This window comes from Thermobia domestica, chromosome 7, assembly GCF_964235325.1.
Source record: "Thermobia domestica chromosome 7, izTheDome1.hap1.1, whole genome shotgun sequence".
NCBI classification, from domain to species: domain Eukaryota; kingdom Metazoa; phylum Arthropoda; class Insecta; order Zygentoma; family Lepismatidae; genus Thermobia; species Thermobia domestica.
This window is the reverse complement of record NC_137460.1, coordinates 199,655,390-199,682,447: the sequence shown is the minus strand read 5'-3', so window position 1 is coordinate 199,682,447 and position 27,058 is coordinate 199,655,390. Positions and strand designations below refer to the sequence as shown.

At 35.6% G+C, this 27,058-nt stretch overlaps 1 protein-coding gene across 3 annotated transcripts in view; it reads left to right on the top strand.

Moving 5' to 3' along the window:
* The window catches only part of LOC145690639 (uncharacterized), a 49,549-nt gene extending 24,172 nt beyond the window's left edge, over positions 1-25,377 (top strand). For all 3 annotated transcript variants that reach the window (XM_081765723.1, XM_081765724.1, XM_081765725.1), the window contains 2 exons: positions 4,816-5,383; positions 20,816-25,377. In XM_081765723.1, the coding sequence (XP_081621849.1) occupies positions 4,839-5,383; positions 20,816-22,040 (1,770 nt within the window). In that variant the 5' untranslated portion in view covers positions 4,816-4,838 and the 3' untranslated portion in view covers positions 22,041-25,377. The remainder of the gene's footprint in view (positions 1-4,815; positions 5,384-20,815) is intronic.
* Positions 25,378-27,058: the final 1,681 nt, after the last annotated feature.

Genomic DNA, 27,058 nt, shown 5'->3' with positions numbered 1-27,058 from the left:
GTGGTCGATTCTAACATGCCATCAACTTCGTTGTTTGTTTTTCAAATATTGGATATTAGTCTAGAACTCCTGAAAATATTGAATAAACGGTTAAATTAAACTTTCTCATCTATCTCAGAGCTAGATTGGGATAATTCGGTAGTTGGGGTTAAATGGATCTAGATCTGGGATGTATGGGTTAACATGTGTCTACCTTTGATCACCTTAATACCAAACATTCACCCAATAGCTATTGGAAATGATCCCAATTCGATAATTATTCACTTTTTCTTTATCATATCTCTCAAAATATCCAGTAACAGTTTCCTCTTTATCACCTTCTTACTTTACCTCTTTCCTCTTCTATCTTCCTTTTCCTTTCTTCATCTTCTTCTTCTTCTATTTTTAATAAAACTGAAAAGGGGGTCGTGACTGGGAATTCTATATGTAATAAACACGGTCATGTATTCATTTGATTTTTATTTTCTTTAGAAGTCCGATAAAAAGTTTTCTCATTTCGATCGAACCTAGTATGTTCGAAATTAAGAAATGGATATTATATTCCAATATGATTAGACATAAGCTGATAGCTTCATGAACATCCCCACCAGGGGTGAAGGGTTCCCACTCACGACTTATTCCATGCATCACATTTGTTACAGAGTTTTCTTTCTTTTCTTCTTTCATGCCCTTTATCAGTTTTAGATTGACGAGCGGTGACAGGATTCGTTGTTATGGAAACGGTGGTTTCTATGGCAACGGCCCCTTTTTCAGTTTTACAGCTGTCTCTTATTACCCCAGTTCAACTTTATGTTTATTTAGCGCATGTGCCGAGTATAACCTGCTATTTTTTGTATATAGAAAGTAAATAGAAAAAATTCCTACTCTGGAAATTCAGTCAGAGTCTGTGCATAGATAGTGACAGTGGAGAATATGCTTTGGATCAACTACTTTCATCATCAACTGGTGAAAGTTTGCCAAGAGAAATTGATCCAACCAGAGCAGAATCTTGCTTAGAAATGTATTACTCCATGTACTACAGTCTTGACTAGTTTATTGGGAGGGTTATTGCTTTTCCAGATGAAGGACCGTGCAAGGTTAAATTGTTGAAAAAAGTGCTAAGTGGTTTCAATTGGCCTGCCTATGGTAACATTCAGAGTGACTTCCAAATTTGTGTTTTATGGACCTATCAAACTGGATGGAAATCGAAATGGACCATTCCAGATTTCCAGAGGATAGCTCCAAAAAAAATCTTTGTGTTTATAGCAAAGTGAAGGTCTTTTGAAACCAGAACAGAAAGATTAAATATGACTCCTCTTCTTTTGGTAGGCCTAGGTGTTTGTAGGACTATTCTTAATATTTGTTAAACTCATGTCTATATGCCAGCAGTTTTTTTTGGCCTATACATCTTTTCTATGTTTGTTTAAGTGGTCCAGCCTAAGATAATTAATAAGGCCTACCTGCTACAATTATGTTACACTAAAGTTTAAATTACATTTATGAGGTTTTTAACTGTTAACTTGGAGTTTACATAGGCTAGCATAACATTTCCGAACTCTTTTGTACATTTTTCATGTGATCGTTCGACTGTACATCGTAAAAGATTTAATATTCATCTTACATATTTTTCGAAAATGTAGTTTTACATGGGCTACATTTTACATAAAATTTGGTCAACAATAGGTTTATAACATTTTTCAATGTTCTCTTCTTGTATGATTACAATTTAATAGCTTTTTCAATCCATTTAAGTCAGCTAAAACTATTTTTCAAATGCAGTGTTTTTCTTCATTGAGAATTTAGGCACTTTTTAAGTTCATTTTCGACATTCGCCAGAAAATTTCTTGTCAGAATTCTTTTTTATTTGGTAGTGTTTTATCCATGATGTATCAAAATTCCTTAAAACGCAACTATACTTTGTTTCAATGGTTTTTGATATTTAATACTCAGGTAAATAAATTTTCCGAACGAACTATTGAATTTCATTTTTTAAATCTCGATATTTCGGGAACATATGGACATATTTCAGATCTGAAAAAAGTAAATTATTCAGAATTGTCTGAAGGCTTTTCCTTAAACCACTACTCATTTTCTATTCTATGTATATGAGTACTGAGAGCCCTGTCTCTTATTACCCCTTAGGGGGTAATAAGAGACACTGGCTTTAACAAAATTTTTTGGTGAATTTTTTGGATGTGAGAAAGCAATTGGAAAAATGTGTTAATACATCAGCAGGTTTCCTTTTTTTTAGTACAATCACATATATTTTTTTCTAGTTTCTCAAGAAATCAATGCAAGTGCAAGAATATTTTTTGTCTCTTATTATCCCGGCCTCCCTTAGCTCTAGGTACACAGAAGGAACCATCTAGTGCGAAAAGAAAAACAAAAACTCGGCCTGACCTACCAGAAGGAATTACGAAAACTGTGGTGAGGAGTAGAGTGGTCATACGAATATCACAGTTAAGCAAAGCTTTCATGCTGATATTCTCTGATCAATACAACACGAACATAGACAGGCCTCACATAAATTTTTCATTTTTCTTTTTCTGTCTCTCTTTGTGATCCTCACTTGTGGTTACCTGATCAGCATATGCGTCTTCGGCGCGAGAGAACCCGGTTTGATTCCCTCCGGGAGCTCATGTGGTCCTGTGTTAAGTTACAGGTCCGTATATCATGTAACCTCGATGATAAAAGAGACACTAAACTCTAATCTTATGTACATAGTATAAGAGTACTGGGGTTCGATTCTGTTGGCTATGGTTTGAGTAAACAGATTTAATGGTATCGGGTTTAATCCGTGAACATCCTTGTACTGATTCATGAAAGAAAACAGACTTTTGGACTACAAGATACCAACCCACAAGTAAATATTAACCAACTAAGAACTAAACTGATGAAACTTAGGATTCGAACCATGGACTTTTAATATGTACCGTGTTCGTGATTACTCCCTGCGTCCACCTCAGCTGGATCAGCTGATTGTTACGTTCGTGGTTACCCAGTATGCGGTCAGTGTTCGGGAAACGTTGGGTGCGACGTATATTTCCTTTGTATTTCATGCAAGACAATATGAACGTGTTGCACTCCTGAAACTGCAAACATAATAAATAAAATACATGCACAATACTTATCTTCTAACACAAAATATTATATAGCATGCACCTTTTACGTCACTTGTATGTTCATTAATTCACACAAAATATATTTAATACGTGTATTTTAAACTTTTCACATATGGTGGCACTTTACATTTTATAGGCACTAAGATACTTTTCAAATTGTAATGATGTGGCCCCGTATTACGCGACGACCGAATATTGATATTTCCGCGCGCGTATTTACGGTTACGAAAGTTAGTTGACCGGCAAACACAAACATTGATCACAAAAATGAGAAATCCATCCACAGGTTGTTGGGTTCCTTTTGCTTCTCCCACATGCTGGTTCCATTCTAACTAGCACAGACAATTCCGTTGCATTATTTTATTGGTGATGATAACTTAGATAACTTTGACATATTTTCATGTGTAAACGTTACTGGTGAGCTTAGTACGAAAAATTGTATTGAAACCTTTAGCACTTGTATTATTCACTAAAAGTGAGATTTGCTTATTGAGTGCTCCATCCTCTTCCGATGTTTTAGTTGCACTGTCCGCGCCAAGTCCTGGCTGCTCTCTTCGTTGGCACAATGGTGGCTCATTAATACCTTATTGAAGTTAAAAAAAAAATATATATATATATATATAGTTCGCACAAAACATTTAGTTTTTATATAATTGTTTTGATAATAAGAAATAATTGATTATCACTTGATTAAGAGTACATTAATTATATTGAGTACATAATAGTGTAAGTAATTAATATTTATTATCAAGAATACACATTATGACTTATGATCCACTGCCGTTACTTGGGAATTCAGCTTTACGTGGGTGTGAGTGAGGAGACAAGCAAATACCTTCCCAAATACGGTTCAGCGAGAGGTGCTAAAATGTCTTTAGGAAAGAGGCGCCTTCTGGGTAGAAAAATTCCACTGTTTCGCTCTTCTGCGAATATCGGCTGGCTAGGTGTTAGTTCCAAGAATTGGGATTGGAAATATGAGGGCTGGTTAAAAAGTATATATAACGATATCGTTATAATAGTCTCTTTTGTGACCGCAGAGTAGCGAGGAAAAAGCGGGTTCCCCCCTCCCCCATCATAATTGATATACTTGAACAGCGGCTAAGAATGGATAGAAAAGAAAGTAATATAGTCACTTTATCACTGGAGTCGTGATCCGTTTAAATAAATAAGTGAAGAAATATAAACGTAACAAAAGTACTGTATACCTTGAAGCGGAACAAGTTATGAACTTGTATATTCCAAAATGTCTCAAGAAATTACCAATATGCTTAAACTTACAATTGAAATTTCTGAAAAACTTTTTTTTTTTTTTTTAAATACTCTTTGCACAAGGCTCGAGAATTATCAATTTTGTTTCAGTTTGTACCTTTCCGTAATAATGAAGTAATTTTTCCGAAGTATCTATTATTTTTTTACATTGTGTATCACAGCTCAAGAAAATTCTCTGCGTAATAGTGAATATTTTCATTTTTAACTTTAATAAATTAATTTTTAAGGTAATTTTAATGTTCTATTACTTTTTCTGACATCAATTTTTAGTTTAATCACTTATATTTTCATATGTTAGTTTTGTAATTTTAATCCGTTAAAATGGTTATCAATTTTTACATATATATATATATATATATATATGTGTGTGTGTGAGTGTGTGTGTGGGAATAGTTTGATTTTTGTTCTCTGCTTTTCTAATTCTTCTTTTTGTTCATATTTTCAGGAAGTATAATGGTTTAAGCCGAAATGATAATGGAAAACTCTGACAGAGATCATAATGGTATCTCTGAGTTAGAGGTTATTACTCTCACATATTCATCTACTGACACGAAGTTTGATGATGATCATGATTGTGATTCTTCAACATCTGATTACATATCAACGTCATTTTTGGTGGAAGATGTTGAAGTCATTTCCATTCAGAATAAAATATCTAACCCTAGTGTTAATGAATCTCTTCGAGTAATTAATAGTAGATATCCAGACGACAAAATAGTAATTGCCAGCGATGTTGTATTTGGTGAGGGAAAAAGTTCTGCGATTGAAGTGGTTGAATCTGTAGACGTAAAAGTGGACAGTGATTTGGCGTGTATGTCATCGGGATATGAAGAGAATGAGCAGATAGACAACGTACAAGATCATATGCAAACATCAAATGAAGTGGTGGAGTATGTAGACTTGAAAGTAGAAAATGGTTTGGTGTATGTGTCATCAACACGTGAAGAGAACGGGGAGGTAGATAATGTACAAGAGTGTATGCAAACGTCAAATGAACCGGCTGAGTCAGAAAGGTTAGTTTTCAAATCAGTGCATTCTCTAATCTTAGTATTCAAATTTACGAACGTTATGAACATTTTTAAACAGATAATTTGATAACGTTACAAATGAAACTTGAGTAACTCGAAGTACTTTCTACAACTCTAAATGTTTTGAGGGATATAAAACGTAAGATCTGGGAAATAATTATTAGTTGAATTGAAGTTTAGCATCCCTTTCAGCACCAAGGCTATACGAAAAGTACACCTACAACTTAACATGGGGTCCGAGCCACATGAGCTCTCACACTTACATCGAACCCAAATCTTCTGTATCAACGGTGCGTGCTCTAAGCATATAACCCCAAGGGAGCTCTATATTTATTTTGGAGAAAATGAAAACCTAATGTATGGGACGTTTAGGTAAACATTGAAATAACATTCGAAACACCTAAGATTCGTAACATTCGAAACTGTGGTATTTTCTTACTTTATTTCAAATACTGTATTGTGACTATGTAATTTTAAAGTCAATTTAAATTTCACTGGAGTCTTCTGATAGATTGATATAATGAAATCTTAACGAGAAGCACTTTGATTAAGTTCAGAGGTGAACGTATTGAAGTAAATTAATATGTGTGGTGTTCACTCTAGAAGATGTAAAGTGTACAAGGTCTAAACTGTATAGACACACGCACAACTTTTAAAGTTCAGAAGGCCTAACACTAATCAACATACAAAGGTTTTAAAATTTATTCACCATCACCAAATAATAATAATAATAATAATAATAATAATAATAATAATAATAATAATAATAATAATAATAATAAGTTAGAGCGTCATATCTTGTGAAGAACTGTTCTGCGATAATTGACTATGTATAGACCTTCTAAAGCCAAATGCGTATATTTGTAACCCCCTCCCCCCAAAAAAAATCAAATCGGTCGAGCCGCTTTGATGGTATTTTGGTGAAGTTTACTTATGGAATGCATTTGCTTCAACGGGACAAATATCTCATTTCATTTGCAATCAGTTGAAAGAAGTTACACTGGTAAAACTAAAATTTTATCCTTACAGGCAGAAGAACATTTACCTAGTGTACTAATTGGTGCAGTAAAATTTGAATTTTTGACCAATGTGACTTCCTGCAATTGTCGCCACTCTTTGCAATTCAACAGACTTTCAAGCGTGTGTATCTGTTTGCCAGTATCATGTAATTATCTGGAAATACAGTCAAATATTCATACCATGCACTGAAGCTAAAGGAGGCGGTGATGATAATGAAAAAATTGGTTCAATGAAAAGTGTGGAAGGAATCGGGAGAATGCCGAGAAATATCGTACACAGAGTATTTGTCTGCCACAAGGCCCACTCGGCGCGAACTGAAATCGAACCAGGAATCCCAGAAATAAGCGGTCCCTGAAATTATATTGAATATTGTAGTTTCACCAGGAGAAACTATAAAGGAAATCCGTGAAAATTTCGTGAAACTAAGTTTTGTATTCTCTTTTAAGCGTGGTGAAGCCTTTCGTACTTAAGACAAAGGCATGTCTTTTTTTTTTTTTTTTTCATCGTCTTGATTAGACCATAAACAAACAAAAAACGATTATTATTGGTTCATTAAGTCACAAGAAAACATACATATTGCGATATCAACAGAAATATTAATGCGCATCTAAGCCTGACATTTAAATAAGATCATAACTCCGTTGTTCGCTACGAAATGGAGATTTAAAATGGAAGTAAAAACAGAATGTATTAAAAGATTCCCCCCCTTTCCCCTCTTCCTAAAAGTTTGATTTTCAAGAAATAAAGATGAATTTCTTTTCTTTTCTTTTCTTTTTTTTTTTTTAAATTTATAAGTGACACGAAATAAGTGAAATGTGTTGAGACACCTTCTTTCCAGATTGAATAATATATCGATAGCACCTGACTTTTTTGTTGTCAAATCTGCGGCCAGTCGTTAGTGTAGTTCGCAGTATATTAGTTTGTGTTGTGAAGGACCTAAAAGATACCTGAAGCAGCAGTACTGAATTTTCGAGAAGAAATTCTTTTTGAACTTTAACTGTTCGTGAATTCAAAAGAGGATATTTTAGTGTCATGAAGGAAAGACAATGTAAAATTCTGATGCGATGAAAGGATGTTAGTGTATTGATTACAACCTTTCAGAGATATAAAAGAAAAATAAATACTTCAGCGTTATAGTAGATACAAGTGGGGTATAAAAAAGTTGGTGCAATCACCCAGGTGACCAGCTACCAACTCCCTCGGACATACTTTTTCTATTCTAAATTAAGGATATAAAATATTGACTCATAGAGATACTTTTTCTTTCTTTATTTATTTTACAGATACAGCACTCAAGGTGCACTCGATTGACAAACTTGAGGCACGATACGTTATCAGGTTCCTGCATCTCCAGGGAAGATCAGCGTAATAAATTCACGAAAAGATGAAAATAGTTTATGGTAACAAAAATCTATCCTATGAGAGGTATCCAGGTGGAAACGGCGATTTCAAACTAAACACATAACCACTTGGGATACTTCTAGATCTATGAGACCATCTCTCATACTATGTATGCTGTCGTAATGAAGAAAGTGAAGATCATATTGTAAAACAAGGGAATAATAATGGAAAGTGTTGTGGCTAAAATGGATATTATTATGGATCCGTCTGAATATAATTCACAACCAACTGCATTCTTAGAAAATGTCAGCAGAGTGGGTGCTACGGCTGCTTACCCCTTTGTAAAAGACAATTCAAGAAAGAACGTCAAGAAAAATGTCGAATCACTGTAAGCGTTATGAAGAGGATTTTTTTGACTCACAGTAGATGGAAATTGGGTATACCTTTACGGCCAAGAAACGAAGAAAAGAAAATGAGCAAGCTGTGGAAACACCGCTTTCCGCCCGCCCCTGAAAAAAGAAAAATTTGTAAAAGTCTGCCTCCAAAGTGATACTGTCCATGTTTTGGGGCTGTAAGGCTATGATCGTGACAGACTACCTATCAAGAGTCAAACTATCACTAGTTAATATTACTGTGATCGCTTAGCTAGGATACAAGAGGAACTGAAGACCAAACGTCGAGGAATGCTTAGCAAAATGGTGCTGCTGTTGACTATCAATGCATCCATAGCAAAGGCAGTGCAGTTAGCATATATATCTTACCTTGCTGCCCGCGTTCACTGGACCTACCACCAATTTTTTTTTTCCTCCAGAAATGAAGCGTTCACACAAAGGACGCGATTTTGACAGCAAGGATGTCATTATTTCTGAAGAAGTGCAAAGTTATACAAAAACGGCGCATGCAAGGTGAATGCTCGCTGGCAAAACGGTGTCATGAACCACAGCGATTACGTTGAGAAGTACTAATGCCATGATGGTCTGATAGATATGGACAGTTGGTTTCTTTCAGGTGATTGCAGGAACTTTTTGATATCTCTCGCAAGTATACATTTTATGCAATAGAAATATACCTTATATGGTTTTGAGAAACCTCATTAAAATGGTGATCAATTATTTAAATCATATCTAATTGTGTTTATAATTACGAGTGCGGCGAGTATCTCGGGTTTAGGGATAAAGGCTATTTTGTTCTTTTCTTCTTAAAATAACATTCAAAATAATAATAATAATAATAATAATAATAATAATAATAATAATAATAATAATAATAATAATAATAATAATAATAATAATAATAAAACAAAATAAGAAATAAAATAGCTTTACGCAGTCTTAAGAGCAAAATGACGTATTTTTGTGGTAGCATTTTTTATTTTATTTACATTTTTATTAATTTATTTATTTTGTACGTATTTAAGATATTTGTTTCTCAGCTGCTTCATTATTTAATATTTCGTAGTATCGTCTTCTTGAAGTCAATACTTAGAAAAGAAACTGAATTCCGTTGTTTTGTTATGTTCTTTAGATATTGGCAGTTAGATATGGTTCGAGTTGAGTTACGAGTATCTCACCGCTCCGGAACGCAAGTACATGGAGCAAGAAGGTAGACGATATTGAGTTCAGGAAACTGTAGAACTATGAAAAAAATAAATATTATATATATAGAGGTCACCTATATGGTTGACCCAAATCGTGTTAACGTTGGAAGTTTCGAAATTACCACAAAACAAACGGTCATTCGTTTGTCTTTCGTAAGCAAAATAGAATATAATTGATTTCGAAAATACATGGGGGAAACGTATCTTAATACAGTCTACCTCTACATTGACATGGTGATCAGAAGTGATCAAAATGTAACAAATTCAATAAATATTATGAAGAGAAAAGATCACCATCTCTGGCGTTTCCTTGTACAGTCACGAACATTAATAAATGAAGGTTGGAGCCATATGAAATAATGGCTTCAGCCTCCATTTATTAATGTTCGTGACTAATTCGCGTTCGTACTAATTTGACACATCCAAAATTATCGTACATAAGTAATAACAAAATAATGAATTACCGTTAACAATTGTCCCGGGAGATACAAACTCACGGTGGACAATCCCCCTGATATCAAGAAACACAGTAAGCATGGTCTTGATCCTTGGTTTGCTCATTTGAGCCTTCTTTGTGCGAGGGGATGCCGAGGTGTGCTACTTGGTACTTTGTCTCTTCGTTTCGGGGTTGTACTGAAATATCCGCGTTTCATTACCCGTGATAGCACCGCCCAAAAGCTGAGCATCATTTTCACACATTTCCAGCACGCCTTGACAAATTTCCACTCAGTGAAATTTTTGGTCGTCGGTCAAAATTCTTGGGACAAGCTTGACGCAAATCAAAATATTCTCGATTCCCATGTACAAATCCTTGGTCACAATCTCGTGGACGATAGTTTTTGGAATATTTAACATGTCTGCTATTAAACGAACACTCATTCTATGGTCTGTTTGTGAAAGTTGTTTTACACAAGTCAGATTTTGTCGTTTGAGAAAGTTGCGGGGATCCAGTACGGACTTCATCATCTGTCTCTTCAGGGCCTTCCAGAAACGCCTTGTGTTAACTGCAGACTTGCCTTTTTAATAAACACTCATCACCGAAGGCCTGTTGAACCATTGGAAAAGTTTCTGCTGCAGACTTGCCGAGTTTCACACATAACTTGATCGCGTATTTTTTCCAGTGAGCTCTGCATCGCGACTTGTACAAGAGACGAAACAGAAATTTACGAAATTGCCCATCGTTTACCTACGAGAGCTCAAACAAACTGAACAAGCACTAACTCGGTTGTTGACTTACACCGCCATCGATCCCGGCGGATATAGCATGCTTCAACGTACAGTCGCTTCGCAATAAAATGAATGACATTACTTCCCGGACAGACCTTGTACGTATAAGTGAAATGAATTACCAACTCCAGATTCTTTACTTGATTATACAGTAGAGGCATTCTATTTCAAATAAACCAATGATGAAAAATTCATATCTCAGATTTTGATAATTTTTTGTACATTGAAAGACGTGTTTGCAAATAGTTACTTCCCAAAATAAAACTTGTCCAGCCCTCATTGTTGATTAGTAATTAATTACGCAATCAGCGTAAAGATCACAACTCAGAAACGGCTGGTTTTGCATTTTATTGTTTATTTTAATAAACATAAAACTACGAAACTAAAAATTTGCATCTGCGTGTAGATTTTAAATGTGCACTCAAAACTAATGAATATTGTATAGGTATAGAATTACAGCAGCATTTATGGTCGAAAGTTCAGGCCCTGGAATGAGCATGTGGTGAAAGTTGTACATGTGTGAAATTTTAGCATCAAATTAAGAAATATCTATATTTCGTGCGAACCAAATTTTGTTTTGGGTATTTGAACCTAAGGCTCTCAAAAAATCTGAATGTATCTTTTGCCTCATAACAAGTTTCTGAAGTAATGATATAGGCTATTTGAAACTGTATTACCTTTATAGCAACTGTTCCACACAATAGCCTACAATTATAGCAGAAAGGCTATTTGTAACTGTATAACCTTTATAGCAACTGTTCCACACAATAGTCTACAATTATAGCAGAAGTAACAATTGAGTTATCTACTAACCATCAGCATTGTACAGTGTATCAATGTTTACTGAAAGTCTTGAATAACTGGTTAATTTTATTAATAGTCTCATGTAAGACACTATGTGGTCTTTCTTTAGCTGTGATAGAAATGTTATCTGTTGCGTCAATAAGAATCTGATCGGCTGGCACCCATACGATATCGTCGGTTGCAGGCCAGTGAAAAGTGGAAGCGGGTCCTGCAGGGTGTAAGAACTTTGTGTTGTAGTCCTGATATCTCTCAGAATATTCCAGCACCATCCCAACCCAAAATTTGCAGCCATAAACACACGCTACAAATTTTCCTGGATCCAAGACCTTTACTTCAGATGTCTTCTGTTTGTATTGTTTATCTACCTAAACTCTATGTAGGTTTCCGATTGGTGCAGGAGGAATTAGTCAAATTTTTAAACTTATTTCACAATGAGGAATGAAAGTATTATTTCTTGTTTCAGGTATTGTTTTCACAGGGATAAACCTATTTTCTTGAGTCGTGTGATGCTGTTGAACATCTTCAGTTGATACAAAAAGTATCTAATGGATGTGATATTGTCCAGAGCCCATTTATAAAACTGCTGTGCATTTAATATTTGGTTCGCAGTTGTATTTGTAAGCTCACACATATTAGAAGTTTTATTTTGGCTCTTAGGTTCAAATACTCAAAACAAAAGTTGGTTCACACGAAATATAGGTACTTCATAACCTTGTGCTAAAATTTCACACACGTACGACTTTCACTACATGCTCATTCCAGGGCCCGAACTTGAGACTATAAATGCTGGTATAACTCTATACGTATACAATATTCATTTGTTTTGCTTGCAGATTTAAAATCTACAGGCAAAATTACGTGCGGATCCAAATTTTTTAGTTTCATAGCTCTTATGTTTATTAAAATAAACAATAAAATGCAAAACCAGTCATTTTTGAGTTGTGATCTTCACGCTGATTTCGTAATTAATTACTAATCAACCATGAGGGCTGGAAAAGTTTTATTTTGGGAAATAACTATTCGCAAACATGTCTTTCAATGTACAAAAAAATATCAAAATCTGAGATGAATTTTTCATCATTGGTAAATTTGAAATAGAATGACTCTATATTGAAATAATTACGATTTCGAAGCTGTGTAACACTTTTAACTTTAATAAACTAGTTTGGCGTCAAGCGTTTGTGTTACAGTCAGTGTAGTTATACAACGTAGAATCAAATGAAACAAGCATTTGATGTGTTACTGAGGATTCGCCTGCCACACTGATTTTGTGGTAGTCCACAAGACACTAACATTATCTGTTGGGTAACAGTGATGGAAGAGTGTCATTTAACATGTTCAATGGGCAACATGTCAGGCGACTCTGCAGAAAATCAGCGGTTCCTATAGTTTATCGAAGATTTTCCAGAATAAATGTACCCCTTCATTCTCTTCCTGGTATATGTATCGGGAGCTGTCTAAAGAATAGATATGTACCTTAACCTCTAGAACATGAGTCAGTTGTAAGATTACCCTCAATACTTTGCCCTCGAAATCACCCGTATTGTATGCAGTGGTATTCCGCATTATCATACCTTTCGTGCGGGCGTTAAAGTTGTCATCAATAAACACTGATAGGTTGATTCACTGCGATATTGACTATGTGGCTATCATTGCAAGACTGTTTGAGGCGTGAGTGTCATCCATGCATTGCAGTTCGAGGCGTTTGTGGTTTTAGGTTATTTGAAACCACTGCAAAAAACATGTGTTCCGTCAATGAAGCGTTCAGCTTCTTCGACGCGCTTCAATGTTAAGCAAACACTGCAAACGACGGTGTACAGTTTGTGGTAATGCCTGCCACTCCGTTGTGTAACAATTGCGTGATTCTTTCCCGATGGTCTCTGCATAAATTAAAACCTTGTGTTCATTTCTACCACACACGCAGTCTGTTGTGAGAGCATACTGTATACGGACACCAGTTTCGCGGTGCGAGACTGCTCTCTTCCGTAGATGGACCATGCAGCCTCGTTCAAACGCAGTCATGTATTTATTTTGAGCATTCTGATCTTGCATATGACGGGGCGTAGTGACGGTTCTCCACATTACCACGCTTTACCGTTTTATCACAGTACTTTTCTGACACGAGGCTGAAGCTAAACTGAAGCATTTGTCATTTGCAGTACAAATCTTGTGGGTTTAGGTGCAGTTCTGTTGTCACTTTCATACACAGCAGTGTAACTTTCTTCTTTCCGTTCATTCGACATACTTTTAAGAACTGTGATTGCCAGTGTCAGAGTTACTTTTTCCCTCCGCTAGCAATACACACATTGCTGAATGAAGTGGCCTTATTAATTCTAAGTGAACTACTTATCGAGCATGTGGAACAGATTTTAATACTTCAGATTACTCACCTAGTAATGCTCGTCAGTCGATCTTTCCTGCAATAAACACTCGGGACACTCTTTCTACAGTGACTTAACCCATCAATGCCGGAATTATTTTTTGTTTCCAATTTTGGTGAAATTTGTAATTTGAGTTATTTAGGTGTAAATACCACTTACGAGAAATTTTGAGTTCGTGACGTAAGCGGTTTCGTTGGGGTACCCCGTGACTATATAAACACGCTAGGCGTTTAAGTAAGTACTTTCGGATACCATGATTAGATGGATGCTCTGTTAAATTATTAACACGTATGTAAAAGAAAAACAAATTTTGTCTTCAGAACTGTACACTCTACAAGAAATAGCTGGACGTCCTGCATCTGATGGAATGGTTTTATATTTCTGCAAATAAGTTTGTGCAATGTGCCTTCGAATTTCTAAATGTGAAATGTGTATTCCAGTTTTTCTCAACAGAAGGCACGCATTTTGAACAGATTCATAAACTTTTAGACCTGATTCCAATGCGATAATATGATATATTCCGGTCCATTTGATCAGTATATCCCATGTGCTCGTTGTATTCACCGAATACAAATGAAAGTGTTACACGTACTTTCTTCTTTTCGCTGTGGGAATATCTCTCGATATTAAAAGCAGACATGTAGATGCAGTTATGACAACAGAGTTGGCCACCTAACGTACAACACAAATTTCATTATGATTAGTGGTTACCTGAAACGTGCCGCGGATTCATTTATCCATTTCCTTGGAATTCGTAATAGTCCTTGGGCAGTCAATTTTCTCGAATAATACCAGTAGCACTGCAACCACTATTCTTGTTGTGCACTAGAAGAGGGATTCTTGTGAGCAGGTTGTCGTAGTAAATGTGGTGTTTCATGGAAAATGATAACTCGTCAATCATGGTGTGCATAGGAGCAGCGCACTTACTAAACTGTTTTTCATATTCACTCTGTCCTCTTGGATTTTTTCCTAATATGCAACAAAATTGATAAGATATCCAGATGAAGTGTTTAGACACTAGACTTTATACCCCAAACGGATAGGTTTTCCACGGATAAACTGCTTACAACCATGCTTACCAAAATATTGCACCATGCATTCATCAACGTCAATATTTTGTTCTGGCTGAAGCAAGGAAATAAAACATTTTGAAGCAACATCATGAGTGGGGGCAACTTTCACATTTTATCATCTTCAGTAGGTCGAGTATTATCAGTACAGTGAACAAAGCGATATATGCCCAAAATACGGTCTTGTCTTATAGCATTTACCACCAATTCATTTCTTACATTTCCTGTCCCTTCCCAATATGATCTTTTTGAAAGAATTGTATTGTACCCAGAAAGCAAAAGTAAATAAATAAAAATTAAAAATAAAAAAATAAAAATAAAATTAAATTAAAAAAATAAAAAACTCCCATTTCGTCTTAAGTAATTCCAGGGGAATTACAGTTTTTGAAAACAGCATATCAGTTAGATTTCGAAACAAGCAAATCTAAAATTTCATAATCGAAAATCATTTCGAAGCATTCTGTAGGAGATTTCCCACGAAATGTTCAGAAATCTGCTTCAAAGAACACAGTTGCGGCCCTTTTATGTCATCATGTGTCCACATATCGGCCTTTGTCTTCCTTCTTTGAAAACCTTTCGTCTGGTGCGGAGATATTATTTTTGACTCATCTTGCGAATCATCCTCACCAAGTCGAGTATTATCTGCAGAAACACTTCAGCGTGACTGGCAAGTTGGCGCCTTGTAAGGTTGTTGATGAGTCGACTTCCATTCTCTTCTCCCGAATCTTCATCCGAAAACACGTTAGGTTCCGGAGGTTCAAGATATACGTATATCGTGTACGTCTTGCACATCTTCCGATTCCAAATTATCAAGAATTTGTTGAAATGAAAGACCTCTGTAATGAAAGAAAGAAAGAAAAAAAAACATAATTACCAGTAACAGTAGTGGAAAAAGTCATCTTTAATAAAATAATAATAATAATACAGTTGTACGAATAAATCAAATCAAATCAAATGTACAAATTGTTCTAAATTGATATATCTGCAAAATTTTTCTGTACTATCGACATTTTTACGTACGTACGTAAGAGAGAGAAAGCTTTTTAACACTAGAACGCCCGGACGGGATAAATTGTCCCCGCGCGATTTTAATTTTGTGAGTATTTCATTTATATGGGAGCTATGACTTTTTGCCTTGGTGACTTTTAATCAATTTATCACTTTTTTTTTTTCATTTTTCAAAAAATTCGATCATTTTCTCAAATGGCATAAGTTTAGTGGGTATTTATACCTAGAACACCCAGAGAGGACAATTTACTGTAGTATTAAGGCCATTATCTTGTTTTATAAGTTACTACTTTTTTGCCTTACAACAGTTTGTGTTAGTATTGTGATTGAACAGACCTTTCCAAACTGAAAGACTGATTGTTTTCGAAAATTTGTTCTAACAACGCTGAACTATCTTAGAACTGCGAAGAAGATTTTGCAGTAATAGTATGGCAACATTGAGCGGCAATCTCAAGCTACCTGGCAATAGTGAGTAACAGCGTATTGTCACTTTAGAACTATCATTTCACGAACATGCATCGAAGACGCAATTTGCGAAAGGAAGAGATTGTAGCTGAATTATGTAGCATCCAAGAAGATGAATCAGATGGAGGCGAGTTCTCATTCAGTGATGAATTAGATGAGGATGTTCATGCAGATTATTATAGTACAGATTCTGATTATGAAGTAGGTACATTTTGTGAACAAACTGAAGAAAGTGAAGGCAGTGATGCATAAAGAGATTTTACAGCTTCTAGTTTTAATGACGGAAATAGTGTAAATCAAAATAATGTGTATGTAGCACCTGATGGTACACAATGGGTACCAATAGATATGAACACTCATGTATAAGGGCGCCGTGCACAACAAAATGTGATGAAGGAAATGCCCAGCCCAACTTCTTACGCAAAAAGAAATGTTTGTGAAGGAAGTGTGGCATCTTCTTGGAGGCTTTTCATTGACAGAACAATTCTTGAGCACATAAGAAAATGTACTGAAGCTGAAGCGCAGAGAGTACTTCAGACAGACAGTTGGTCATGCAGTATTGAAGAAATTGATTCCTTTATTGCTATCATATATGCGCGCGGTGTAAGCGGAAAGAGAAACACAGACCTTCACTCTCTTTGGAGTAAATCTTGGGGTTTACCATTCTGTGGAAAAACAATGTCTCGAAATCGATTTTTTGAAATAATGAGCTTTTTACGCTTTGACTTGAAGGCTACTAGATCTGTTCGTTTGCAAACTGACAAATTCGCATTGATTTCTTTTGTGTAGAACAAATTCATTGAAAATTGTGCAGTGTGCTATAAACCAGGTCCTAATATTACCATAGATGAGCAACTGTTTCCAAGTAAGACCAGGTGCCCCTTCACACAGTACATGCCTTCAAAACTTGACAAATACGGCCAAAAGGTCTGGCTTGCAGCCGATGTTGATACCAAATAGTTGCTGAAAGGAATGCCTTACCTCGGAAAGGATAATACCCGTCCTGGCAGTAAGTCATTGTCTGAATATATAGTAATGCAACTAATGGAACCGTTAATAAACAAAGGACTCAACGTCACAAGAGACAATTATTTCACGTCTGTGCAATTGGCCAGAATGCTCGAACAAAAAGGTACAAGTATAATCGGAACTGTGAAGAAATCTAGGAGGGAAATTCCCAAAGATGTGAGAGACAATCGAGCAGAGCTTTACTCAATACAGGTTTTGAAGAATGAGAATATGACACTAACAGTATATCAAGGGAAACGTTCTAAGAATGTGTTGCTTATAAGTTCAATTCACAATGCAGTATCAGTAGAAACCACATTGAAAATTCCAGAAACTCTATCCTATTACAATAAAACAAAGTTTGGTGTGGATATTTTTGAAACATTGCGAGGCAATATTCTGTGAAAGCAAGTTCACGAAGGTGGCCCGTCCATACATTTTACATCTTAGACTTAGCTACAATAAATTCGTGGATTATCTACAGGAGTGTAACAAATATAAACATGTCAAGAAGAGAATTTATCCAAAAGCTTGCTGAAGAATTGCGGAAGGATTATCTAGAAGTTAGACCCAAGAAACGTGAGGCTGTAAAAAATTTTGAGGGCGATACTTCTGCTTCAGAGCCACTTGGACCACTGCCCAAACGAAGGAAGTGTCAGATTCTGAAGAGCTGCAAGCAGAACAAAACTACAGTGGGCGTTTCAGTGTTAAACGCCTTGCGTGTTCATACGATCACACTGATGAAAAACTTCAATAAGCATGCTCCAAATACTTTCAGATGAGTGAAATATAACGTGTTACAATTTTTGAGATATCTAAAATATAATCCAGCACAAAATATAAAGGTAACCAAGAAAATTCTGTCGCTTTTACACCCACCACCTTCCAACATCAATATGTCACCTAAGACGCACGTGGAAGATCAAAAATAGTCCCCATCAGCATCGACGACCTTCTGCCAACGTTCTGAAAGGCCATGAATTCCATCGCGGTAGAACTTGGTGGGCCGTAAAGCGAAGAAGGTATCAAGTGCATTTGCACCTCTACTAGGGATTTAAACTGGCGTCCTCTAAGGTGATTGTCCAAGGAATGGAACAGGTGATAATCGGACGGTGCAATGTCTTGGGAGTATGGCAGATGCAATAGTGTTTCCCATTCAAGGCGGAGAATAGTGTCCCGGGTCATCCTAGCCAAGTTAGGCTTAGCATTGTCCTGTAACAGGAGGTCGCCTTTACGATTCAGAAGTGCTGGCTCCAGAGTTTTGAGTTTTCGTGAACACGGCTCAACTACTGACAGTACACAGTTGCATTGATGCTCTGACCAGCTGGTAGCAATTCCCGATGCACGATGCTGCGAGCAGTCCACCAAACACACAGGTGTACCTTCTTCTAGTGCAGTGCTGGTTTCGGCTCTTTTGAAACCGGTTCATGATATGCTAACCAATGATGACGTGAAGCTTCGTACAGGACCTACTTCTCATTACATGCCAATACCCTGTCCAGAAATGGCTCCATCTTCAGACGAGACAGCAAGGAAACACAAGTGGCTGCTCGCATTGCCTTTTGGCCCGGAGTCAAATCATGTTGGACCCATCGACCCAACTTGTAGTGCTTCCCAAGTTGGTGGAGATGCTGCCGAATAGTTTCTCCCCCACACTGATTTGTAGTCCCCCATTCCTCACATATCTGGTCACTGTTCGTTTCAATTGCTGCCTGAAGATCTTCATTTTGTACATGTGTTGGTCTTCCGGCACGTGGTGCGTCTTCAAATGTTTCATCTCCACCCTTAAGCTTGTTAAACTACCGCTGCACTGTCCAGATAGTCATGACGTCCTCACCAAAGGCCTGGTATATCTTCCGTCCCGCTGCAGCAGCGTTTGACCCGTTTTAACTCGTACAACATACACTCTGTTATGATGCTCTGTGGAGGTCCCATGTTCACTCTGTCCTTACTCAAGTTCACGGTGTAACTGAACTGCCATAACCAACTAGTATGTTGGATATACCCACACCAACAACTGACCTTCGCCTTATCTGCACTCTCCTTCGCCATTTTGTTGTCCTTCTAGCTTTTACTGCAACGATTAGCAATCTATGAAACTTCTCTGTGTTTTGTTTTCTTTTGTTATTCGTGCTATGTACTAGTTCTAATGGTTTCACCTTCCTAACAAAATTATTTTTAGTCCAATCATCTGGGACGCCAATGATATGTCTGTTGAAGGTATTGGTATATTGCCTAACAAGTGTTTGCTTTATTCAGATTTTATCTTTAAGTATTTTCGTTATAATTATATTTAAGTATTTTCGTTTTAAGTTCAAGTTACAATTTTAAGAGCTGAAAGTAAATCTTTTACTTAATTAAAATATAGATGCAGGTTACGATTATTGAATAATTTGTGAGAAAAATACTTTTCACAAATCTAGCAACACAGATTCCCACTTGATCTTAGCACACTACCGATAAGGTCATATAGGTCCCTAAATATTCTATTTATTAAGATATATGAGCAATTACATACATGAAGTCCCCAACAGAAGAATCTTTTATAAATCTGGGCAATATGATACTTACTAAATATCTTGAGCCATCAGTATAAAATTTACATAATATCCATTTCCTTGGCAGAAAAAAAGAATCTAACTTTACTAAATTGCTAACAACATCTTAACAACGATTGTTGTATAAATTGATTCATTTATCTCTCCTTTTACGGAGAATTTATTTTTCTTGTACACTGGATATATATTTTATTCTGATTAATAAATTATTAAACTATTTCTGTTAATATGATAGATTTTCACTATCATATTGTTTCGAGAGAAAGAAAGTTTTACATTTATGAGTATTTTAGTAGAATACAGCATTCCAGTTGATATTCTTCTGTTATCAATTGGCATGATCAAGCGGTGTAAGGTATTAAGCATGCGATCGCAAGGTGAGTCCGTCAAGAGTTAATCCTTCTCAAAACAAACCCTTATGTTTGTCCTTTCTTTGTTATTTTTCATTTCTCATCTCATTTGGCATTCTAGAGCTGAACTGTGAAGCGTAAATCTTACAAATGAAATAAACTCGTACTTATGTCTGTAGAAGATAACATGTTAAATAAAATCAACTTTTGCATATTTCCATAATCAATTAAAGGGAAGAGCATCTAAAATAATTGATATTTTACCACAATAGATATTAAATATAAGGATTTGTTTTGATTCGGCGGAGGGCCCGAAAGGGTCTGTTGCCGTTACTCTATGCCTAAGCAAAAAGTATGAACATTAATATATTTATGAAAATAAATCTAAAATTCTAACAATAGCCATCTCATTACATATTTACGTAATTTTTGTGTATACTTTTCAGTACTGCATCAAACACGTAATTCAACAGTGTGAAACTTATTTTACTGACTATATCTACAACTTAAAATGTTAAATTTCAGAATTCATGTGAGAACTCACTTTAAAATTCTTGCTTCTAAAACATACGTTTTCTCTTCTTTCAGATCTTCGTCACTTTTGAGTCACATGCAACTAACCGCAGAATTTAGTTTTGAAAGAAATATGAGAAACATGGGAGAGCATAAGTGTGAAAATCGACGCAAAATGTACTCCAATGGCGAAAAGAATAACGAAATAATTTCTGGATTACTAAATGGAAATGAAACTAAAACAGAGTTTATGTGTAATGTTTGTAACAAATTTTACAAGACTGCTAACAATTTAAAAATACATGAAAGTATTTTTCATAGAAGAGAACAAATATTTAAGTGTGATTATTGTTACAAAGAATTCTACTATAAAAATGTATTAGAGGCTCACATTCGGAGGCACACTGGTGAGAAAATAAAATGTTCACATTGCGATAGATCGTATTACGAATATTCACATTTGAAGACTCACTTGAAACGTGTTTTTGGAGTTAAAAGATTCAAGTGTCCGCAATGCGGTAAATCATTTGTTAACAGATATGATTTCGGTATTCATTTGGCTTCAGAGACAGGCGAATCAAAATCAAGATTTTTATGCGATTATTGTGGAAAATATTTTTCTAATAAAGCGAATCTAAAATTTCATATTAAACGACATATTGGTGATACACCATTTAAATGCAATTTTTGCCAGAAAAGGTATTCAGATCCAGGGAGTCTAGGTAAACACATGAAACAATCTCACAAGAGATGTGAATGTAAACAATGTGGTAAGATAATTATGAATAAAATTGAATATAAGAAACATATAGGATCTCATATGACTAATCCATGGTTTGTTTGTGATTATTGTGGCATGACTTTCACCGATAGTGATGTATATGTGGTACATGTATCCGGACACACGAGGAGACGTTTTATGTGTAAACCTTGCTCGAAAACATTTTCGGAAAAAAAAAGCTTCAAGAACCATTGGAGATTAAAACATCCCGGTGAGGTGATGCCGGAGTTTGATGTAGAAATTTGTGAACGCTGTGGAAAAACTTTCACAGATTCGGTTTGCTTCCAAGAACATGTTGTTTCTCATATAGGAGGTGGGAAAAGAAAATCTTACGAATGTTCTGTGTGTGGACGTTCGTATCGGCATAGTGGTAGCCGAGGTAGACATATGAGGAAATCGCATAATACAAACAAGGATGCGAATTCTGTTCTTGTGTCATGTAAATATTGCGGAGAGAAATTCACAGATAAAACTGCATTACGGCAACATTTTCATACTCATGAAGAAGGACGTAGTTAAGTCTGTCATATATGTGGTAAGAGTTACATTGAAACAAGTGTTTATAAAAACATGAAGAAAGTTCACGACAAGGAATAATCTAAAGTAGAGTAAACAACAGCGAGCAAAAGTGAAATGAAAATATCGGAACGAATCTATATCACAAGAACCAAAAGAAGTTTTAAAAAATCAAAGTGTTTTCCTTGTAACTGGAAATTTCTATAGTGATAAAATTGAGTTGGTTTCATATACAAAGAACACGAAATGTCTGCTGCTTCAATTCTAAACAAGTTACCAAAAGTTCGGTTACAATCGAATAAAATAAAGAAAATTTAAAATTACATTTTCGGTGATCCTACCACACTTCGCTTCTATACATGTGAATAGTTTATTAAATTTTACACTTGAAACTTGAGTTGTTGAATTTATTCCGTCGATTGTAGCGCAGATCCTTTTATAACGATGATTTCCGTTGTTATTTCTTAGTAACTTTATTCATTCGAGATATTCCTTGTTATTCATTACGCAATACTTTCATTTCCTCTACGTTTATGGGATGAACGACGATAGCCTTTTTATGCTGCAACATATGTTACATTCCTCTGATTCACCTTTACTAATGTTTGAAGCAACCACCACTTCATTTTGTCTATTCAGAGGTATTGTGAATTTTATCAATGGTTCTCGTTCATTTTGAAGGAAGAATCCTAAAGAGTAAGCGAGTTTACCTTAGATAATGCTAATTTATTTTATAAATGCTAGTTTTAGTTTCAAACAAGTGTTCTCGGGCTACCAGCCAGATAAAATGATTAGCTTACATTTCAAATGCAGATATTGTGTTCATCTTCAAGGATTATTATAAAGAGATCAAACATATATAGCAGCTATAAAGTGACGTGGCTGTGAATGGAAGTCAGTAATTTTTCCAAGAGAAACGCTCGTTTGAGTTGGATGTTATTGTCAAAAAGAGCCTTTGTTGAACACTTGTTTCTTATTTCGATCAGATAAGACTAAGTTGAACCCATTGTCTCTATTGAGATTTTTCTTTCACGTGAGATGAGTGTGGCTTCCTTGTTATTTTGTCCTAGAAATTGCTGCATTTGGCTAGTAAAATTTACCCCATGTCTCAGCCCTAACCTGTGCTTCGCTAATTCCGATTGTTGAAGTCTGATGTAGCTGTTGTGTTCTTTGCATCGTTTTTCTATGGTGCGTTCAGCTTGTTTTATGTATGAACTTCCACATCCAAAAGGAATGCATTATATTCCTGAAGTGTACACATACAGGTTCTCCTTCTCTAGTTTGAGTTACGATCTGATGTTGGCTGGTTGTTTTAGATCAACTTTCATACGACGTGTGACAAATATTCTTCTGAGTTCACCAGAGGTATGACTAATTGAAAAGAATACGGTGGTGGGGAAATGGCCCTTCTCACTCATTGACTTTTCTGGGCATTTTATACTGGGAAGTGACGACCTCTTTTTAGAATCATATTGTACAAATATTTTCTTGTAGCGGTAAACGAAGGTGATTAAATTTTTTTTGTAAACTTTCCTAGTCACGTATAGAAATGCTTTGTGGGCCAATGTATTTAACACTGTAAGACAAATATACTTATGACTTGTGATGACAGCTATTGGCGATGAAGTAAAGATCTGTATGGGTCAGCTTCCTATTTAGGCTTTGTCCTAATGTTCCGTCAGGATTATGGCGAACAAGAATATGAAGAAAACGGAGGCACTCATTTCGCTCCAATTTCATGGAGAATTTGATCTGTGGGTAGCAACCATTCCAAAAAAATCACGTAGTGTTTCTAGAGTTGGATTTTTTAAAAATCAAACATTACATTTTTTAGAATTTCTCTCTATAATTCCGAAATCAGTTCCATATTCAGTTGGGCCCTCTCTACATTTCTAGTGGTGGTGTGCACACATTTTGTGCACAGATTCCTGGTGGGAGAGGCATTATGGTTGTTCGTATTGCACCTTAAAACGTAGAGTAACGTCTTATATTGCGTCAATGCCGAAAAGATTCGAACAACTAATCTCTTGAGCAGTTGAAATTTCAAGACCAAAATGTCAAATTAAACGTGAGATTTTTTAAAATGTGAATCGCCTTGAAAATAGAAGCTTAAAGTCCTGAAGAAGAAATAAGATCAGATTACTTCAAGGGTGACAAAAAGACCTGGTAAATAAGAACATAGAAACTCCTCGAAATAGGACAGAAGAAGCTAATGTCTACAAAGAATATAATTTAAGATTTTCATTCCTCTCAATTATGAACAAACTAAAGGCTTCTACGGATGTTGCGGAGAAAGTCCTATTTCCGATTGCGCCATACAGAGATCACCTTGGTGACGAATGATCCATTTTCAAAGCTACGTTATGTATGTATGTAGAAAGAAGATTGTGACAAGTTGTCCTCTCTTCCATTTCCCTGGAAGATGTTGCTTTAAAGAAAATTGGTTTATGTCTACCCAAATATGTACACCGCACTTGAGATTTACAAGTGCACTTTAGCAACAAATTGTTCTATTGAAATGTTACACTTATTTACAAAACTGCTTAAAAACTGTGTGCGGGTAGCAGAGAATAAAGAATTGGTGTTCAATCTTGAAATGCTCTCCATAGAATTAGGCACCGCAGTCAGACTCAATTTCGAGAAAGTGATAAATACGCAACATCGAGAAGAAAGTCCTTTCTCTAATTTCTGTATGTTTCGCAAATAATTACACTGGTATACAAAAAAAAAAAAAAATAAATAAATAAATAAATAAATAAAATAAAATAAAAAAAAATAAATAAAATAATAAAAGAAAAGTTTCTGTCACAAGAACAAAACAAACTGTTTCTGGAAGATTATTTGGTTCTGAATTCAGATCAAATTGCAGAATTTTTCCGTCGGCCTGAGTTTTCATGTGAAAGTGGTTTCCGTGCATGCCTATGGCAGCTTACGTATTATATGTATTTGCCATAAAGACATAGTCTCGCAACAATAGTTTCTTACATAAAGTTTTTAAAAATCGATATTCGTACACAAAGGAATCACAGGAATGAGCAGTATAGAAGTAAGTAAAAATTAAGAAACCTACAAATGTTTTCTACTTGATTTCCTGCGTAACTTTACCTCACAAAAGTCCCGTCGTAAGGTCCAGCAAGTCAGACAACATTGCTGCACTCCACTTCCCTTGATCGTTTTCCCATTTGAGAAATATCCTAGTGGAAGCGTTCACCATGTTCGTCACTAATAGCACCATGGTTATCCGGGAAGAAGTCTAAATGGTCGTTCAGGAAATGCAGTTTAAGTGACATATTACATCCCATACTGTGATATGATCTCACTAGTTAATGTATTATCTGTCAGGAAAGTAAATGTACACCTGTTTTTCGAGTCTGGCATTCCTGCTCTCCATCCGTGGAGAGTATGAGAATTAAATCAATCAAATGTTTACTGAGGGGCAAAAAGAAAAGTTTAATCTCAATAAGACATTGCAGAGGGACACAAGCTGTGAATACGAATAGTGCATAGTTAAAATAAAGTACGACACCCAAAGAGAAAGCCACAAACAGCTGTTAAACTTAGGAAAAAGAGTAAAATTTGTTGAAGTGGGAACATAAAACAAAAACACAACAAATACGCCGAAAACTAAATGTTCACCATGCCATGATCTTAGTGTAGTGGTTAAGGTGCTGACTTACAAATGCAAAGGTCGCCAGTTCGAATCTTCGATGAGGACATTTTTAAAAATTTTTTGTTTATAATGCATGCAGCTCATGAGAGATGGCAAAAGAGGTCGTATTTAGTCTTTCGTAGCAATTATTATTGGTAAGGTTTAGTACTGATAATACTTTTTGTCTTTGCGTATTGCTTTTATTCTTTTCTTCGTTTCAAAAGAGAAAAATATCCGAACAAATGTCACCAAAATTCCTCATATTTTGAATGTAAACGCCATTTGCAATTAGTAAAGAATAAAAATTGAACGTTCCGATGTAGCTGCAAAAAGTAAAAAGAAAAACATGGAAGTAGACCATACTCATGGTTATTAAAAATATAATTTCTACATGCCTTACACCTCCCGACCACATTTCTACGTTAGCAAGTAAGAGGTTTGTGTTTAGGTTAGGCTGGTCAATACGTTTTGCAAAGGGGCCCGGTTTAGCTCTGACGCACCACAGGTGCGAGAAGGGAGCAAAACACTTTTTCTCTCTCCCTCTGTGTGTCTGTTTATCTATCTATCTGTATATATATATATAACACTATTTGTGAATGCCATAACCACCCTAATTTTCAGCGGATTGAGATGAAACTTGGCACAAACATTAATTGTTGAAATATCTTCAGTTCGTTAACCAGAATAATCAGACGAAAGTGTTCAAAATGGCTGTCCTTTATACTCTTAAAAACTTCCAAGGGAACCAAATTTCGCCCATAAATGGGTATTCAGAAAGTTTGAATAACTTTCTCTCTTTTACTGAAATATTTGCGTGCAGAGGCTTATTGAAATATTGGACCCGATAAATCACATAAAGAATGTTCACGCCCTTTTCGCTACGGTCAGGCTTTTTTTTCTTTTTGCAGGAGGGGGTTATTTTCGTATCGGAACAAGATGATTGTGATGATTGTTAGTGATGATATGAAATTACACATTGAAAGTGAAGTAACTTGTGAAACGTGTTATTTGAAAGAATAATATAATAAATGTGCTTTCCTCTAACACAGAGAACTGTAAATCATGTAATTCGAGTTCGGGAGCCTGAATGGCGAGGAGTGTTATTTGATTTGCTTTTTAGTAACACATTGCATTGCAAATAAAGGTAGGCAACATTAGTGGTAAGTAAAGCAATAATAATAATAATAATAATAATAATAATAATAATAATAATAATAATAGGTGTTGTTTGTGGCAAGGCAATATCTTCCTCAATTCTTCTTCAAACGTAATAATTGTAACGCCATATCTCCCTTACAAACAAAATATTAGCAATTTATACCGAGAGAACGGGAAACTGTTGAGTGATGGGAGCAACGTTGGACAGTATGCA